The 20119-nt window shown below is 40.4% G+C and overlaps 1 protein-coding gene across 1 annotated transcript in view; it reads right to left on the reverse strand.

The window, feature by feature from the left end:
• LOC122539873 (venom phosphodiesterase 1-like) overlaps window positions 1-20119 on the reverse strand; it is a 112077-nt gene that overhangs the window by 16868 nt on the left and 75090 nt on the right. The window contains exons 18-20 of the mRNA XM_043675009.1: window positions 9702-9874; window positions 9540-9591; window positions 204-358 (exon numbers count right to left, since the gene is read on the reverse strand). Coding sequence (XP_043530944.1) covers window positions 204-358; window positions 9540-9591; window positions 9702-9874 — 380 coding nt within the window. The remainder of the gene's footprint in view (window positions 1-203; window positions 359-9539; window positions 9592-9701; window positions 9875-20119) is intronic.

A 20119-nucleotide genomic window follows, 5' to 3' on the forward strand; every position in this document is an offset into this window, starting at 1 on the left:
AACCTGGTCAAAGCTCCATAGCAGCCATTGCTGCCCCAGACCTGGTGGTCCCAAAATTTCAACTATTGACCCTGCTAGGGTCCTAACACCCAATTTGGGAAACCCTAATCTATGTTCTCAAATTTATTGTTGTAATCTGCTGTATTATCTGTCCCTGAACATCAGTATTCAAGTGAGAGCATTCCTGGAAGAAACAAACTTACCAATTTTGAAATACTGTATGCACTCCATAAGGGCATTAAGATGTCAGCACTATATCCGGTCACGTAAGATGCCTGGTGCAAGAGGCAGTATGTGCTGTTCTTCTGTAAAACACGGGGCCTTCCGTAAGGCATGGTAATGGCTTCCACTTTTTTAACTGAAAAGACACAATTTTTGTCTGATTAGGAAGTTTGCAGATGACATGAAAATTGGTGGAGTTGTGAATAATGAGGAAGGTTGTCCAAGGATACAGCAGGATATAGATCAGTCGGAAAGTTGAGTGGAGATTTCATTTCGGACAAGTGTAAGGTGATGCCTTTTGCAAAGTCAAATGAAAGAGGAAAGTAAACAGTAAATGGCAGGGGCTGTGGAGCATTGCTGTACAAAGGAATGCTGAGGTCCAAGTCCATAGCTCCCTGGACTTGGCAACACAAATGGTTAAGGTGGTAAGGGCATGCTTGCCCTTCATCTGTCAGGGCATTGAGTATAAAAGTTGGCAAGTCACATTGCATCTGTATAAAACTTTGGTTAGGCCATATTTGGAGTAGAGTATAGTGTGCAGTTCTGATTACCACACTGTAGGAAGGATGTGAAGCTTTGGAAAGGGTGCAAAATGCCAAAATGTTGCCTGAATTGGTGTGCATTAACTATAAGGAGAGCTTGGACAATCTTGGATTTATTTTTGCTTAACTGTGTAGGCTGAGAGGCGACTGATAGATATGTATAGAATTATTAGAGACATAGATAGGGTGGAAATTCTAAGTCTTTTACCTCAGGTAGAAATATTAGGAGGTATAGGTTTAAAGTGAGAGAGGGTAAGTTTAAAAGAGATATGTGAAGCAAAGTTTTACACAGAGAGGGGCAGGTGTCTGAGACGTGCTGTCAGGGGAAGTGGTAGCAGCAGATATAATAGCAACATTTAAGAGTCACTGGGACACATGAACATGCAGGAAATACAAGGATGTGGACCATGTGTAGGCAAATGGGATTAGGTTAGAATGGAATCATGGTCAGTGCGGACATGGTGGACTGAAGGGCCTGTTCCTGCGTTGTAATGCACTAAGTTCTATGCAATTTTATCATTCCATCTGCCTTTCAAATCTCATTATGACCATATAATAATAAAGTTACCTATTTTGTTAATTGTTCTGCAACTTCAGCCTATTGTAGAAGTAGAGTTGGGAGGTCATGTTGCGGCTGTACAGGACATTGGTTAGGCCACTGTTGGAATATTGCGTGCAATTCTGGTCTCCTTCCTATCAGAAAGATGTTGTGAAACTTGAAAGGGTTCAGAAAAGATCTACAAGGATGTTGCCAGGATCTGAGCTACAGGGAGAGGTTGAACAGGCTGGGGCTGTTTTCCCTGGAGCGCCAGAGGCTGAGGGGTAACCTTATAGAGGTTTACAAAATTATGAGAGGCATGGATAGGATAAATAGCGTGTTGGCAGGTGGGACTAGATAGGGTTGGGATATCTGGTCGGCATGGACAGGTTGGACCGAAGGGTCTTTCCATGCTGTATATCTCTATGACTCTATGACTCTATAAGTGTGGTAAAACTGAGTCTGTCATTCTCTAAAGGGTGAGGTTATATTTATAGGTGTGACATTATACAGAAGTGCTCAAGTGAGGACTGAATATTTCTATACAACAATGGAATGCTATCCTGAGCTGCTTTTATTCATTCCCACATGGCTAAACACAAATTAGTATTGGCAGAGATTGAACAGAGCCATGGCAACTCCTTCATCTTACAGTGGAACTAACATCACAAGGTAGGGAAAAATTGCCCTAAGATGATTTAGAAGTTACAATGTGCAAACTCAAGCAAAACCTTTACATGTAACTTGATAGCTCAGTTTTAAAATTAGCTGTTTATTCTTTTTAACTTCCAATAAATGGAAAGATAACCAAAGTTACCAACTGCTCACACATTCATTAGAATTTATTGTTATTCAGGCAGCCTTGGCATTCTTTTGAACTAAGTTTTAACAGGTTATTGGAACACTGTCATTTTGACAATCTGGCAGAAATTAGAATGAAGGAATAAAGTCAGACCATTAGTCTTACATCTAATTAGTCTGCCTACACACAGTAATCTGTCAGAAAATATGCACATAGGACCCTGTCATGACATGCTTAAGTTTTGGTACGCTGTCTTGAGTAATCTAATACAACTAATATAAAGATGCTACTACTGACTAAGTGAATATCAGTAAAGGAGAATCAATTACTTGGATATGTTCTATGATGAAAGTGAGGATAAGTTAATTACAATTCATTTGAATTAAGTCCCATATTATTTTATAAATTTTATATGCTATTATTGCATTCTGAAAGTTACAGTGTGTACTTCTACACATAAGCCAAGTAATCAATGTGCTTTATTCCAGCTTATAAATAAATAACATGCCATTTTCAGCTAGCTGGCATTCAGCCAATGTGGTCTGTTACTTCCATGGGGAAAAGAACATTTGATACCATTTTACAGAAAGCTCATTTTCAGCAATTCAACACAGATCTTTAGAAGTCTGTCATTCTTGCATTGCCTTTAATATGCATTGTGGCTTCTAAAAGGTTGAGTTGTCATGCAAACAAGTTTGGAGTACAAAACCAAGGGGAGGAGTTATAACTTAGCAAAAAACAGTTGCTTCATTGTTCCCTTTGAGACTTCACAAGACTAATAGAATATTGGCACTTTGGGAGTTTCCTGAAATAGGATCTTGTAAATGAGAATCATCTCAAAATAAAACCCAGACTTACCCAGAATATTGGAAAGTAAATCAGTGTGTCCTATCGTGCCAAAAGGTATCTGATGCTGAAGCAGCATCACAAAGAAAAGAAAAATCGCATTGACTCACTGAAAGTTCAATCATCAATACTTATAAATGCAACAGAATGACTAATGGAATGAAAGAACACAGGCATATGTGTGGTCTTCTGTCACTTGGATAGGTTTGATAAACTGGAGTTGTCCTCCTCAGAGGACAACACAGTAAGAAGCATTTCAGCCTATCATGTCCATTATGGCACTTTACAAGAGCACCTCAGATAATCCCACTCACTGTTTCCTCATTCATCATCCTTCTTGTTCCTCTGCAGGTGCTTATCTAACCATCTTTTGAAAGGTCAGTTGAATCTGCTTCCACTTTATTCTCAAACAGTACATACCAGGTCCTAACATCACACATTAAAATTTCTCCCTAGATCATACTTGTAGCTTTTGGAAGGCACTTAAAATAAACCTTTCACACCCTTCCACCAGTGAGAACATTTGCCCCTTTAACCTGTTGATCATGAATTTGAATGCTACTATCAAATCTCCTCTCAATCTTCTCTGAGGAGGACAACTCCAGTTTATCAAACCTATCCAAGTGACAGAAGATCACACATATGCCTGTGTTCTTTCATTCCATTAGTCAGCCTGATTAATTCTCAGTGTTTATAAAAACAAGACAGATGCAGTTTTATTCAAAGCAATTGAACAATTTCATTTTGGGTATGGCAGCTACCACATGACAGAGGAGTGTACATCCCCTCCAAGACATTCTTGGTACCAACACTCACTGACAATGTGAGTGACACACTCAGCTCCCCAGAGCAGAACAGAACAGAACAGAATAGAATCCCTAAAATGTAGAAACAGGCCCTTCAGCCCAACAAGTCCACACTGACCCTCTGAAGAGTAACCCACCCAGACCCATTCCCCTAACCCTATATTTACCTCTTAATAATGCATCTAACCTCTACATCCTTGAACACTACGTGTAATTTAGCATGGTCAATTCATCTAACCTGCACATCTTTGGATTGTGTGAGGAAACCGGAGCACTCAGAGGAAACTGACGTAGACACGGGGGAAATGTGCAAACTCCACACAGACGGTAGCCCGAGGTTGGAATCAAACTCAGGTCCCTGGTGCTGTGAGGCAGCAGTGCTATCCACTGAACCAATCCCCTTTTTTTAAAGAGTAACCTACACAGACCCTTTCCCCTACCATATATTTACCCCTGACTAATGCACCTAACCTACACATCCCTGAACACTATGGACACAGGGAGAATGTGCAAACTCCACAAAGACAGTCGCCCAAGGTTGGAATTGAATCTAAGTCCCTGGCACTGTGAGCAGCAGTGCTAACTATTGATGCACTATGCCGCCTATGGTACAGTAAAGGAAGTAGGTTTATTGATAACTTGACAAGAGAGGACGGCAGGGATAGGTGTGCACCCCAGGTCAGAAAATGATCACACAATTGTATCATTGTCATGGAAGTCAGGTTGGTCCTGGAAGGTGTAGCATGTCTCAGCGTGGTCCTTTACTTCCATAACATGTTCGTATAGATTCATGGGCTCCTCCGCATCCTCAGGGAAATTCTCCTCATCTAAGAAAGGCTGATTCTCTTGCAGTATCTGTTCTTGTTGCCAGGGTTTTCAGTTCCCTCTGTATCTCAGAGACTATCAGACTGTTCGAGGCAATGAAGAAATTTAAGAAGCCTAATAGTGTGCTCTATAGTGGCTGTGGTGGAGGTCTGAGCTCAATTGCAGCATTCCCCTGCATCACGCCAGAGATACCTCTTGAACATCATCAGCCATGTTTATAGAGGATAATCTTTGTCACTAAGGATCCATTGATCGACCTGAGTTTGGAATTCAAAATCTCTGAGGCTGATTTGTGCAAAATGTATGTGTTGTGACAGCTGTCTGAGAAATGAGTACAAGCCTGCATTATTATTGATCGGACACCAATTACATATTCAATACAGTAACTCACTTCCCAAGTTACAAATGCAACTGACTGTTCCCAGGGAGCATTTATGCTCCCACTTGAGGAAACCCAGCAATGAAAGCAAGCATTGCTGACTTTTCAGCTAGCTGTCTTCATTAGTGGTGAACAGAGGTAACAAGCAGCTAAAAAAAATTATGCTTGGAAATGAATGGACTAATCCTCCATTCTGAAGTATACAATATAAGGTAGGTCAATATTCATCAGAATTTGCTTCTTGGGAAACGGATAAAATCATTGGCAAGGTGAAACAGATGTTGGTCACTAATGACATTTATTTATAAAATAAGTAAGCTAACACTAGAAACTAAAACAACATGTCAATTATCAGTCACCCTAAATACAAGTTCTAATTGCATTGCAGAGAGCCATGTCCAAATATGTAAAGTCTCGTGAAATACCAGAAGTTTTCAAACAGAGAGTGAAATTATAAGAATTGTAGCTTGAGAGAAACAGTAGACAGGAGGAAGAACTTTAAAGGGACTCATCAAAATTTACTTATTTGGAACTCTTGATTTCTCAAAATTAACATACCATCATTTTGAGCTGTAGAACCGTGTAATAAGACCTGGCTGAGAACAGTCAATGTTCAAAACTCCAAAAAGATGGCTCTGAAATCTATTCTCATCAACTAGTTTTGACTAAGACGAGACATAGAGAGATTCCATCATGAACTATCCGGAAGCAAACATCTCTCCAGGTGGTGAAAGTGAAGGAGAGAGAGAGAAAAACTAAGAAGAAAAGATAGATTTTAAAACAGCATGTGATCTTCTGTAAAGTAACAGGGCAGCTAAAAGTAAAAGCTAAACACCACGTCAGCAGAACAAGAAGCCATGAATCTTTTCCCTTTTTCTTCTCCCAAAATCTCTTGTTCTGAGGAACTTATCTATGGAAAAGGAAAGGCTAACTAGCCAACTACACAAGCTGCAAGTGCCAAAGTGCTGTATGGACATTCTTCCTGTTTTTGTCTCACTGGTACTTGTAATTTTGATAGTTGTAATTTCTCGTTAAAAATGTTACCACTTTATAATATGAGATTTGAATATGCAGAAGGCTCAAAGATCATGAAAATGAGCTTCTTTATTCCACTGGAATTAGGTCATTACAAACATGAAGGGAAATTAAGGTTAAACAAGGAAGCATTTACAGTATCTTCATGGAATGAAGTCTATGGTTTATGTTGAATTGAAGAATCCTTTGTCTGTTTACTCTTTCTTCCCTGAAGGCTCCTTCCCTGAAAGGCACCTTCTTTTCCAGAGAGGGTCTATTTGACTGGTCCAGCAGCCCTACCTCACCATCACCACCTACTTTAGGAGATTCCAGCACACCTGCTTAAGCTCCTCTGCCCAACATGCTCCGTCATCATTGCCACCTGCTGCTGAAGCTTACATTACATTTTTATTGCTCAGAAGCTTTCATTAATACCATATAATAAAATATCATTTAATATATTTCATCAAACCATTCACTGCAAGTCCTCGTTGACTTAAATCACCACAAATTAAAAGAGACAACATGAGGTATGTTCGTCCAGAATTCGCTGATCTGGTGGTTACGGCATCTCCTTTATACATCTATGAATATGCCTTTGAGACACTAACCTTGAGTGCCCAGACAGTAGTTGCACCAAATCCTTATATTTGTGCAATTTGAAAATAATATGACACGTCTTGGTAAGTATTTTCCAGGACATCCTTAAATGCCACTGGTATCACCCGAAGGAGGTCTGCAGGTAGTGACTTCTTATCTTCTTCATGTGTTGATGGGCTAATGCTTGTCTTCATCAATATCTTCCCCTAATGTCTGCAGGAGGATCAACCTCCACCTCTGTAATGGCTTTAGGCCAACCTTGAGGCCTCTGCTATTGAGCAGCAAGGGCATTCTTTCTTCACACTCACTGCTTCTGCTCCCAGCGTTGCTGAAAATTAAGTGTTTGAGATAGATGGTAATGACACCCCTGTGCAGCAGGAGAGATACACATATTAAGAATGTCGCTCAACCATGTTTCTCACCCAGTGAACTAGTTATTCAGGTATCTCTTTAGTCATCCAGTTATGCACGAGATGAAGTCCAGTCACCCAAAGTGACACTCTTTCTCCTTTAATCCATGTTGTATCAAGAGAAGAGGCCCTTGAGAAGGGATATTAAATTTATCTTGCATGTTACATTTCAAACAAAACCCTTTTACCCTCCTCCAGGACTTGCCACTCAAGCCAGATGTTATTTTGATGAGGCATTAACACAAAGAAATGGAGCAACCTTTTGAAGTGTGCACTCATGTGATGTCAACAATGCCAACTTGATCTCAATGCCCCACCTAATGATGTCTCCTAAACAAAGTTTAGATGCTTCAGTGGAAGCAACAGGTATTGTTATTGGTGCCCTATTGAATTTCACAGCTGTAACTCTAGTAGCATGTATGGTCAGATCTGGTATAAAGAAAGATTACTGTATGACAAAGTTTACATTTTGGAAGACTTTTCTTCAAGTACTTGGTTCGTAACCAGACATTTCAAAAGTATTCAATAGCATTTTGTTTTGATTTGTTTCTTGATATGAATAGCTAAATATTGCAAATTACAATGTTTAGCTGTATAGAATTAAAATGTGGTGATTCAAGGATAATCAGATAAAAGAGATCTGTAGTCACATTAATAAAAATAGTTATTGTAAAACAACCATTATAGAAATATCACTGTGAAAATATTGCATTACAGTCTGATAATTTAGCTGAGTGACATTCCAAATCAGGAAAAAAATTATGATGTTTTGAAATGTTATAAGTTAGGTCATTTCTGCACATGAACAACAGTCAAAATTGTGAGATTGCTAAAAGATTTCATTTGAGAAGCATTGGTTTGTGAAGGTGAAAGCTTATCACCATGAGCTTCGTCTTCTGTAATTCTGCAAATGTTATACTAATAGTGTCTCAACCAATTATTCTTTTCTCTTCTATTGGCAGTTGAATATTTATTGGTAGTTGAAGCAACTCGTTTCTTGCCCTACATCCAACAATTGGGTTATTTTCAAAAAGAAAACTTTTTACACATGGACAGGTCATTAGTCTGACTTGCAATTCTCTGCTCTCAGGGTTTTTAATCGGGGAGGCATGGGACAGGTTGCTAGGCAGCATACAAATGTGCATAATAGGAGCAGAAATAGACTATTAGACCTTTATTGTGCCACTCAATGACTGATCTATTTGCATTTTGAATTCCCATTCCCATCAACTAACAACTATTGTAATTACGTGGTGGACAAGAATCTATCTGCATCTGCCTTAAAAATATTCAATGGCCACTTCCATCCACTTCTGAGACAGAGCGTTCTGAAGTCACACAACCCTCAGAACAGGAAACATTCTCATGAGTCCTAAAAGGGTGACCTCTATTTTTAAAGGTGCCCCTGGTAAGGACTGATCAAAAAAGCTAATGTTCCTTCTACCGTATTAATGCTATTCAGGATCTTACAGTCGAAATCAGTCTAGTCACCTCTCATTCTTCTAAACTCCAGTAGAAACAGCCCAGTCTGTCCAACCTATCCTGATAAGACAATCTATTAATTCCAGGTATCAATCTTGTAAACCTTCTGTGAGCTGCGTCCAATTATATCCTTCCTTAAAAACGGACATCAAAGCTGCACAGAGACTTTAGTACTGGTCTCCCCAAACCATACATAACTGAAGTTTTACATCTTTATTTTTATGTTCAATTCTTCTCTTAATAAAGGAAAATATTTCAATAACTTCTTGGTTATGTGCTGTATCTGCATACTAACATCTTGTAACTCATGGAACAGAACACATAAATCCTCTGCAGCTTGGAATTCCTAATTATTCCCCATTTAAATACTACTCTGCTTTTTCATTCTTTCTTTCAAAGTAAACAACTTCATATTTTCCCATGTTTTACTCTGGAAAAGCACAGCAGGTCAGGCAGCATCCAAGGAGCAGGAGAATCGACGTTCCTTGGATGCTGCCTGACCTGCTGCGCTTTTCCAGCAACACATTTTCAGCTCTGATCTCCAGTATCTGCAGCCCTCACTTTCTTCTCCATGTTTTACTCTCCCTTGTTAGATTTTTAACCATTCACTCAACCTATTCATAACCACCTGTAATTTTCTTATCTTTCTCACAAGATACTTTCCTGGCTATCTTAGTGCCATCAGCAATGATGGAGTGATGGAGAAGACTCAATGGGTCAAATGGCCTAATTTGGCTCCTCTGTCTTTTGTCGAGAGTGTGACACTGGAAAAGCACAGCGTGTCAGGCAGCATCCGATGAGCAGCAGAATCGATGTTTTGGGCATAAGCCTGTCTTATGGTCTAAAGGATGCCTGGTTCATGTCCTTTGAGCCTTCCATGTGTTCAGTGTTAAATCTTGTGGACTTGTTACTTTTAATTAGTAATTTATTCTGGAATAACTTTGCTGTTTATATTCTAGCCCATAACTCCAAACTGTTAGAATTTAATCATATGTGCTAAGATCCATCACCCATATTTGCAGAATTGATATTTGACATGGCAAAAGGACTTTAAAAGCAAAATTTAATGTTACCTTGTGCGACAGTAAGATTGATTCTTTTATTCAATTCCAGAATAGTCATGGTCTAAGAAATGAGAATACATTTTGTTGTTATCAAAAGTTTACTTGGTGCCTCCTGAAATAACATTGTACAATCCAATATATCATGAAATTAACAGCCAATCTTGTACTTACCAGTCCATGACATGAACATCCCAGATCATCATTTGGAACCAATGTGGAAAGTGGACAGACGGATAAAGCAGATACCTCAGTGGGAAGAGTGGGTTTATAAGAAGGATTCTTCAGCAAATGATTTAGACTGCCATGAGATCCATTATTTGACGAAGGTGTAATCTGCAACAAGTCTAGCAAAGGAAAAAAAAAATGGCAATTGTGTTACAAAAAAATATTTGTGTCTGTTTTTTTTGTACCTCCTTTCTTATAGTATTTCTTTACCTTTTTTTGAGCTTAGTATCCTAGGCCCAACTATCTTCAGCTGCGTCATCAATCACGTTCCCTCTGTCAGAAGTGGGTATGTTCGCCAATGATTGCACACTGTTTAGTATCACTCATCAGATACTGAAGCAGTCGATATCCATGTGCAAAAAGACCTAGACAATATCCCAGTTTATACTGACAAGTGGCAAGTACTATTCACACTGCACAAGTGCCAATCAATTACCATTTCCAACAAGAGAGAATCTAACCCTTGCCCTTTGATGTTCAATGGCATTACCATCACAGAATCACTGACGATGAACATCCTCGTGAAAATGTTGACAGAAACTGAACTGACTAGTTATATAAATACTGTAGAAATAAGATTATGTCAGAGGCTAGGTATTCTGTGCCGTGTAGCTCACTCCTGTCTCACCAATACATATCCACCATCCATAAGGCACAAGTCAAAAGTGTGATGAAAGACTCTCCAATTGCCTGGATGAGTGCAGCTCCAACAATACATGGTACCATGCAGCTCCAACAATACATGGTACCATATCTACCATGTTCAACATTCACTTTCTTCATCACTAATGCATAGTAGCAGTAATTTGTACCATATTCAAAATACAATGCAGCAATTCACTAAAGCTCCTATTGCAGAAACTTGCAAACTTTCAAAGTTTTTATCATCTGAAAGGAAAAGGGCAAACAAAGAGAGGTAGGGTGTAGAGGTACTATCACTGGGTTAGTAATTCATACTCTCAGTCTAATAATCTGGGGACATGGATTTAAATCCTATTATGGAAGATGGTGAAACTTGAATTCAATATAAATCTAGAATAGTAAAATATAGTCTAATGATTACCACATCACCGTAGTCATTGTTGTAATACATTATGGTCCATCAATATCTTTTAGAGAAGGAAGTCTGCCATCATTACCTGGTCTAATGCAAGTCCAGACCCTCAGCAATGTGGGTCTTTTATTGCTTTCTGGGTAATAAATGCTGGTGTAGCCAGCAATGCCCATGTACAATGAACAAATACAAAAAAAAACAGATGCATGGGCACTTCCTGCACTGTTCCTGGGTCAAATATCATGGAGCTCCTTTCATGAAAGTATCCTGGGTGTCATGAGATATTGTGTAATGAGATATTATGTTACAGGCTATCTTTACTAACTCTCCCATCAGCTCACTTTATTCATTAATACTGGGTTCCCGTTCATTCATTCATAACCCTTTACTAATCTGTTATTTATTATGAGCGGCACGGTGACTCAGCAGTTAGCACTGCAGCCTCACAGCACCAGGTCCCAGGTTCGATTCCAGTCTCAGATGACTGTCTGTATGGAATTTGCACATTCTCCCCATGTTTGCATGGTTTCCTCCAGGTGCAGGTCAGGTGAATTGGCCATGCTAAATTTAAAATCGTGTTAAGTGCATTAGTCAGAAGGAAATGTGTCTGGGTGGGTTACTCTTCGGAGGGTCGGTGTGGACTGGTTGGGCTGAAGGGCCTATTTCCACACTGTAGGGAGTCTAAATCTAATCACTGATGGAAAAAAAATCATACACAATTTCATCCATTCATTCATAAAACAGCAGTTCTGTAATACCCAAATTTAAAAACAATCCTTTCCAGCCCATTACATGTATTGCATTTCCACACCTTATCAGCACATAGAACAACACCATCCCCATCAAGTCTCCACAAAACATTATAATATTGATCAATCCTTACCAATCATCTCCTGGACATGAATAGATTAAGTACCTGTTGATACATTTTAAACAGGCCATGATCCCTTTAAGAAACTAACTGACAAAACACCGCTTGCATGAAATTGCATGAATGTAAGAAACTCATGCCTGCAAATAGTAAATAAATCTCACAGCACAGCTGCACTGATCAGTTTAATATCTTTTATTCTTTTATTACAATTTTCTAACTTATGTAGAGCATGTAGGCCGAGCATTTTTACTAACATTTATTAACTTAAAAGACAAAAGGGCTAATACCTCGTAATTATGCAAGCAGACCAGATGGATATCCCATCAGAAATAACAGCCAGCATTTAGCATGTTTTAACCCATCTCCTGTCTCCCAGGACAGAAGCCCTTCAAACCTTTGTGTACTATCCTATAGTAATGAGATTTTAATATGTGGAAGAACTGTGTACAGAGGAACCTTGATTATTCAAAGGGCACGGTGGGGAGTACTTCATTCGGTTAATTGAATTCTGGATGATTGAATGCCAGATAACATAGTTTAGCCGAGCATCGGGACATTGCGATCTTGACAGATAATCGGATGATTGGATAATTGAGGTTCCTCTGTATATTGGGGCTCTTGGAAGAACTGTATTTTGGGATTCCATTGCTGCCTCAAACTTGTGCTATGATTGCTGAATAAAGAGGCTATTTTTGCAATTAAAAACAATCCATGAAAAGCTGTACAAAGATCTAGACTGGAAACAGCCCACCCTAAAAATCAAAAGCTTGAAAAAGAGAGTAAGAAATTGAAGGATGAGATAACAGTCCTGCCAGTTTCTTCTCTGATTCCCAAGCCGACACAGAATTTGTACCCAACCAGTCAGACATCCAGGAAGTGATTTGGAAAAACAAAGCTATTGCCCTTGAGAAACAGAGAGACTCTAGAAGTGAAAGCGATGAGGATTGTATATCTCTGGTGCAATTTTTTTGACCCCTTAAAACCAGGAAGATAAAGATTGAAAAAATGGTCAGGCAGAGATTAGAGGATGGCACTAAGGTGGATGTTCCAGTACTTTGGACTGAAATGCACACTGAGAATATAGTTAGGTGTCTAAACAGATGGCTCACCAAAAGAAACCACCAAAAAGACATAGAAAAGCCTAGCTCCATCCCTGGGACGGGAATGTTATTGTAACTAAAAGAGAAGGAGGCCTCCTCCATGAGGCAGTCAATGGTGTTCTTGGAGAGTATGAGCAGGAGATATGGGCTAGCTGGGCAGCATTGGTTACAGGGATATAGTCCGCAAAAGACCGATTGGACAAATGTCACAGCTTACTGTCAAACACCCACAGAACAAGTCACAGAATATGAGGAAAGGTTTAGCATGACCTGGAAAGAATATGCAGGAGTCCCAAACGTGCAGGATGATAGGGATTTTGAAGTTTGTGGTTATGGCCCACTGAAGATTTTGTGGCCAGACTTAAACCTGAGCTCACTAAAATATTAAAGCTCACCAAACCGGACTGAGACCAGAGGAAGACTAATTACTATGAATTGGTGGACTAAGCCCACCAGCTCAACCGAGGTATGGGTGCAGAACTGCGAGCCCTTCAAGCAGAACAAATGAAACAGACCCACAGTAACCCCGGAAAGACCCAAGACAAATGCCCAGGGAAGTGTCACTTCTGTGGGAAGGAAGGCCACTGGGCCAGGGGTGCTGGCAAAAAGGAAAAAGGGCAAGTTGCCTAATAAGCATTGAGGAAGAGGAGACCCTGGAAGCTGTGAGTAAGACCAATCTCCTAGAACAGTTTAAAAAGCTAACCATCCAGCAGCAGCAGGAGCTGCTAAAGTTGACAAAAAACTGAAAGAGCTCATCCCATGCCCTTCTATACTCCTACTGGCTTCATGCCAGCAGAGGTGAAACAGACTGTATGTGAAAATGAAGGGAGGCGACCTGGACATTGAATATATTTTGTACACAGGAGCAGAATTGAAATGCCTATCCCAGAGGTATGAGATTAAACTCCCACTAGATGGGACAGTGAGGACAGCTTATGGAGCAGGAGCTGACAGGATTGAAATCAAACAGACCAAACATCTTGAATTCGGCCCCCACAAGTTAGTAACCTTTATATGGGTAGCACTGTAGCCCAGCCACTCTTCAGAATGGATATCCTCACCCAGCTGAATTCCTCTTTACAGTTCAATGCTGGACAGGTAATGTGGTCCATCAGAACCCAACAAAGCGAAGAATTAAAAGACCACCCCAACAGGGCTAAAAGCAAGGACGACTGGCAGGTTACTGAAAACGGAACCCATGACATTTACAAGAACATTTCCACTTCGTACCAAACAGGAAAGAGAAACTTGATGAAAACCCACAGTACCTCTAACAGCCCAATGTGGCCCTTGCAAAAAGCAAGTGGGGAATGGATATTAACTACAGATGACAGGAAAACTGGATGGACTGTCAAGACATTCAGCACTGTCATGACATTGGGAAACCTACCTCCGGAGCAGCTGCACAGCCAACAGAATTATGGGCTCTGACTGAAGCCTGCAGAGCAACAGAGGATTAGTCTGCCAAATTTTACTCAGACACCTGCTATGCTGCAGACTGTCATCTTATTGTCTTACTGTCAGGTACTAACCGATGCTGTAAGTTCAGCATCCTCATAGGTATCGGCTGCCTGGAAAGGCTTGCCGGAGGAAGGAGATGACACAGTACCAGGAGAGTGGGTTACTGTGAAAAAGACTCACAAGGAGCCCTTAGGTGTGAAGTGGGAAGGACCATACCAGCACTGTATTACTAAATATAACGAGCTGGTGAGTGAGTTAATAAAGATAGCCTCGAACACAGTATCTTATTACACAATATCTCACAGTGTACTTACCCACGCAGAGACTGCGGAAAAATTGAGGACTGCAGATGCTGGATACCAGAATTGAAAAGTGTGGTGCTGGAACAGCACAGCAAGTCAGGCAGCCAGTCTACCAGTACATACAGCAAATCTAAAGCCTCCAGAAACAGTTCTCTCTTCGGATCCTCCGCTCCACACTCGCAGCCATGCGCCGCCACCTATTCTCCCCTCCTACTCCTCGGAGGTGATTAGGGATGGTCAACAAATGCTGACCTAGCCATATCCCACAAGATTTTAAAAATCTTGTTATGATTCGGTTGAAGAAAGCGATCTTTACTTTCAATTAATAGTAACTTTGAGTGGGGACCAGTCAAAACTTTAACATTGGGCACAGAGCAAATGATCAGCATGAATTAAATTTACAAATGAATTAAAGTGGGTATGTATATCTAGTTTAAGTTATGGATTTACACTCTTACGACACATTAGCAAACTGTTATTTTACATGTTTTACCAATTGAAGGAACAATCGCTGATCCATCTTTCTTCTAACTATACCAATATATCCTACTGTTCAATAGCATCATCAGATCCTTCATAACACTGCTGTTGCAAAAGTAAAAGGCTATTGTCATCAATGCTTTGAGAGACACTGTGACCTAAATCTGAATCTTAAGTTCTGTCACCAGTGGAGGTTTGGTTGATGCTGTTTCAGTTGGACAGCAGGACTTGAGTTTGCATTTGGCTGGTGGCATCAAATGAACGGGTTACCACTACGGCTATCATCTTTCCTAAGGATGGCAACCTGGCCCCCAAAAGCTTCTAGTCCAGTCACAGAGTTTACAGCTCAGCAGCCTCAATAATGCCATTAATGGCCACTGCTCAGCTTGAGGATGATTGCTGTTGCCCCTTAAAGTCAGGTTATCATTATCTGGGTTGGAAGATTCTGCCAAGGAAGCCCCAACCTGCCTGGGTTTATCCATCAGTCTCTTCACTCAGCAGATAGTAAAATTCCAGCCAAAGTAAGAAAAGGTCTTTAATTGGTTATTTGCGTGTTTCAGTTTGCTCCATCCAGATGGGCCTTCTTGCAGCTCTCCCACGTCTGATAAAATGGCAAACTGATGAAATATCCCACTCTTCCCCTTCCTGTTCGATTTCACCAGCCTTCTGGTTTTGCAGCTTTAGCTCAAAAAGCTAGTAGAACTCAGGCCTTTACTTCAGTGCCAGATCTGAGAATAGTTCTGTTCCAGTTTCACAATGCAATCTTAGCAGGTCAAGGTCTTGGCAATGCAACCTAATGAGTAACTTGGAAGTACAATAAGCAAGGAAATGAAGCCATTGTCACACATTACCATATTGAGACAGACTTCTTCATTATTTCATCAACATTGAAATAATTGTTTAGTTTGATGATTCTCTGCCAAGTTAATATATAATCCTATCACAAACATTATTGCCATTTGATCAGGAACTTGTTTACATTAGGTTTGGTTACTTTGTACACAATTCAACTCCATGGCATGTGATGAGAAATTGCAAAATATTTTTGATAGTACTTCTGTAATAAGTTCAAATATATTATAAGAAAAGCATTTCAAATTTCCCAATCTGAAGTCACACTGTTGAAGTAGCAGATGTTGGGCTTGGATTCAAATTACAAATTAAAAAAAAACAAAGTTTGATTGCCCTGAACTGCAGGAATTGCAGTGAGTTTTCTTTTTCTCACTCCTCGGGTCCTATTATTTTGCAACTGCAAGTACACAAATTGCGACTCCAGGACAAATTTACAATGTCACCGAGACATCTAGGACTTCCTGGTTTTATTGGTCCACCTCCTTAGCCAATGAAACATAAGGTTAATGTCAAAGGCAGACAATTATTGAACAAGGAAATGGGTAAATTAAAATCAAGAAGAGAGGTAAGAAGAATAGAATTAAGAAAGACGGAGAAGAAAAAGTGATACATGAAAAGCAATGCTTTTTTATTAAACATTTAAATATAGGAGAGGCAGTGGGCAGTGATAAGATCACTCGACTAGTAATCTAGAATCCTAGGATAATGTTCTGACAGGACAAGGGTTTGAATGCCACATTGACAAATGATGAAATTTCAATTCAATAAAAATCAGAATGAAAAAGCTAACCCAACGGCCACCGGGTAACTGTTGCCAATTGTCATAAAACCCCATCTGGTACACTAAGGCCCTTGAGGAAGGGAAAACTGCTATCATTATCTGGTCTGGTCTACATGTAACTCCAGATCCACAGCAATGTGGTTGATTCTTAACTCTTCTCTCAGCAATTACAGATTGGTAATGGATCCTGGCCTAGCCAATGAAGTCCACAGTCCATGAGCAAACAACAGTAAAATTCATTTACAACCTAGAGGACTGAGAGTTTGCATTGTCAGTTCTTCCCTTTCATCATATCTGAGGTTTGGTTTCATGTCAGGCCTAAAAGCTATGCTGTATGACCAGAGTCACAGGGCAGTGGGGAGATGTGAGACAGGTTCCAAAAGCCAGTGGGAGGAGGGTATACTCAAGGGAGCAGATCTTGGAGGTACTGCTCAGGAAAGAGTGCCCATGAGATGACCTCCAATCTTTCACCTGAGGATCAAAGTTCATGCAGGATAACCATCTGGGCTTCTGCACTGCTCTTGACATCCTCTTACCAGTCTACAAATTGCAGTGAGGTGGTGATTAGTTGAGCACCAGTAAAATTGCTGCCAGGACAGGGCCTGATGGGTGGTCAGCAGGAATGACAGTAATTTACACCCTATCTTGAACCGCTCTCCACCCCAGCCACCAGTAATCTGCATATCCACTGTACAGACCTATAAAACGTTACTCATGTTTTGCCCAAAAATTCATTTTGTACTATTCAGTAAAGGATCTGCCAGTATCTGCCATTATTTCTGTTGAACAGTGTTATGTGAATCTCAACATTCATTGAGCCATCTTGCACAACATGTTTAACAACAATATTGTTTTCCTCAGATGGAAAATTAACATTTACAAGAACAGGCTTTGCTTTAACAAATACTCCATTTAAACATCAGGGAGTATAAATTAGGGGAGGTTATGGCCAAGACGCATTACTGAATGGTGAATCCAGAAATCAGGTAATGTTCTGGGGCCAAATTCTGCCGTGGCAGATGGTGGAATCTGTACTCAACAAATATCTGGAATTAGGAGTCGAATGATGACATGAAACCATTGTTGATTGTCGAAAAACCCACCCGGTTCACTAACGTCCTTCAGGGAAAAAAACTGCCATCCTTACCTGGTCTGGTCTAATGTGTCTCCAGACCTACCACAATGTGGTTGACATGCAACTAGCTCTGGGCAATTAGGGATGGTAATAAATACTGGCCAGTGATGGCCAGATCCTGTGAATGAATTTTTAAAAAATCTGTATTTGTATTATTGGGTTCAAATACTAATAAGCAGGCATTCTCCACTATTCCCAGCCATAACTCATTTCCTTACATCAAGACAAGGAAGGTTTTGACCCAAATAGCTATCAGAACAAGCATTGCTTAATTACAGTGTATCATAGCTTTCTACAAGTTACTTAAATATTGAATTAATTATGGAAGAAATAGTCAAATGTTTTATGGGACATGAATTCTATATTGCTGAGGTAATGGTAATATACCTATGAAAAGCAATATTTTTCTGGGGCCATTAAACAGATATATTGTACCAGAACTGTAATGGTTTAAGAAGGCAACTCACCATCACTTTCTCAAGGACAATGAGGAAGGGGCAATAAGTGGCCCAGTCAGCAGTAGGCACATTCTATAAATTAATTTTTAAAAAGTGCAGTGCCCATGCTGTGCCAGATTTTAACTCGTTTGAGGATCAAACAGATTTAATTGATGAAGAATTTGTAATTAAATAACACCTTTAACAACCTTAGAAAGTTGCAAAGTGTTTTACAGCCAAAGTTCTTTTAAAGAATTGTCATTGTTGTAATTTATGCCAAGGAGGCAACAGTCATGTTTCTGGAGTTGGTTGTGAGCTTTTGGCAGATGTGAAGCAGACTGTATGTGTGGACCACACTCACTCAGTGCCACTGGCAAGAGCCTTAGCTAATTTCCATGGTTGGGCCTTATTACCAAGCCATTGGCAAGCTGCTCACAGACTTCAAAAAACTCACTGATCACACCATGGAATCCAGCCTGTCTGGATAAGGAAACAGAAGTAAAAGATGATCCTTGGAAATGGCAGCAGGGTGTCTTAAAAAAACATTCATGCTTTAGCTAACCCAGCAAAATAATTTAAAAACCTTCAAATGATCTTTGAAGGCAGAGTGGTAGACACTGTTTATGTGAACTTCAGCAAAGCGTTTGACAAGGTTCCGCATGGTAGACTGATTAGTAAGGTTAGATCACATGGGATAAAAAATTGGCTGGAAGGCTGGAGACAGAGGGTGGTGGTGTTGGAGGGTTGTGACCAGCGGTGTATCACAATGATCATTGCTAGGCCCCCTACTCTATAATTAGAATATGAATTTAGGAGGCATAGTTGGTAAGTTTGCAATTGACACTTAAGTTGGTAGTGTAGTAGACACTGAAAAAGATTATCTCACAATGGGGCCTTGATCACATGAGCCAATGGCTGAGGAGTGGCAGATGGAATTTAATTCATATAAATATGAGGTGTTGCATTTTGGAAAGGCAAACCAGGGCAGGGCTTATACAGTTAATGGTCAGGCCCTGGGGAGTGTTGATGAACAGAGACTTAGGGGTGCAAGTGTTTAGTTCCTTAAAAGTTGAGTTGCAGGGTGACAGGGTGGAGAAGAAGGCATTTAGCACTCTTGCCTTTATTGGTCATAACACTGAGTATACGAGTTGGAATGTCATATTGCAGCTATAAAGGACATTGGTGAAGCCATTTTTAGAATACTGCAGACAATTCTGGTTGCCTTTGTATAGGAAGTGTGTTACGCTTGAAAGGGTATAGAAAAGATTTACAAGGACATTGCTGAGATGGGTGTGTGTGCGGGTGTGTGTGTGTGTGCGCGCGCGCGTGTGTGTGCTTAGCCAAGGTCTTTTTCCCAGGCTAGGGGAGTTCAAAACTAGAGGGCACAGGTTTAAAGTGAGAGGGGAATGTTTTAATAAGGACCGGGAGAAACATTTTCACGCAGAGGGTGGTGCATGTATGCAATGAGCTGCCAGAGGAAATGGTGGCGATGGGTACAATTACTTCATTTAAAAGGCATCTGGATGGGTATATGAATAAGTAGGGTTTAGTCAGATATGGGTCAAATGCTGGCAAATGGGACTAGGCCAGATTTGGATATCTGGTCAGTGTGGATCAGCAGGATCGAAGGATCAGTTTCTGTGTTGTGTGACTCTATGACTCAAAAAGATAGTAGATTCTTAAAGGCACATGCTCCTCATTTTAGTATGATCATGGTCTAAGCTTTTGGCTCCTGCTGCCTGCACCAGCCACATCAGAAGACCAACCTAAACAGGACACAATCCAAACGAGGGTGGGGCAGATGCGGGCAGTGTTGGACGGGTTGGGGGGTGGGTGGGGGGGGGGACAGGCAGCGGGGCTGTGTTGAATGGTGTTGGGGGATGGGTGG

This window comes from Chiloscyllium plagiosum, chromosome 3 (assembly GCF_004010195.1).
Source record: "Chiloscyllium plagiosum isolate BGI_BamShark_2017 chromosome 3, ASM401019v2, whole genome shotgun sequence".
NCBI classification, from domain to species: Eukaryota; Metazoa; Chordata; class Chondrichthyes; order Orectolobiformes; family Hemiscylliidae; genus Chiloscyllium; species Chiloscyllium plagiosum.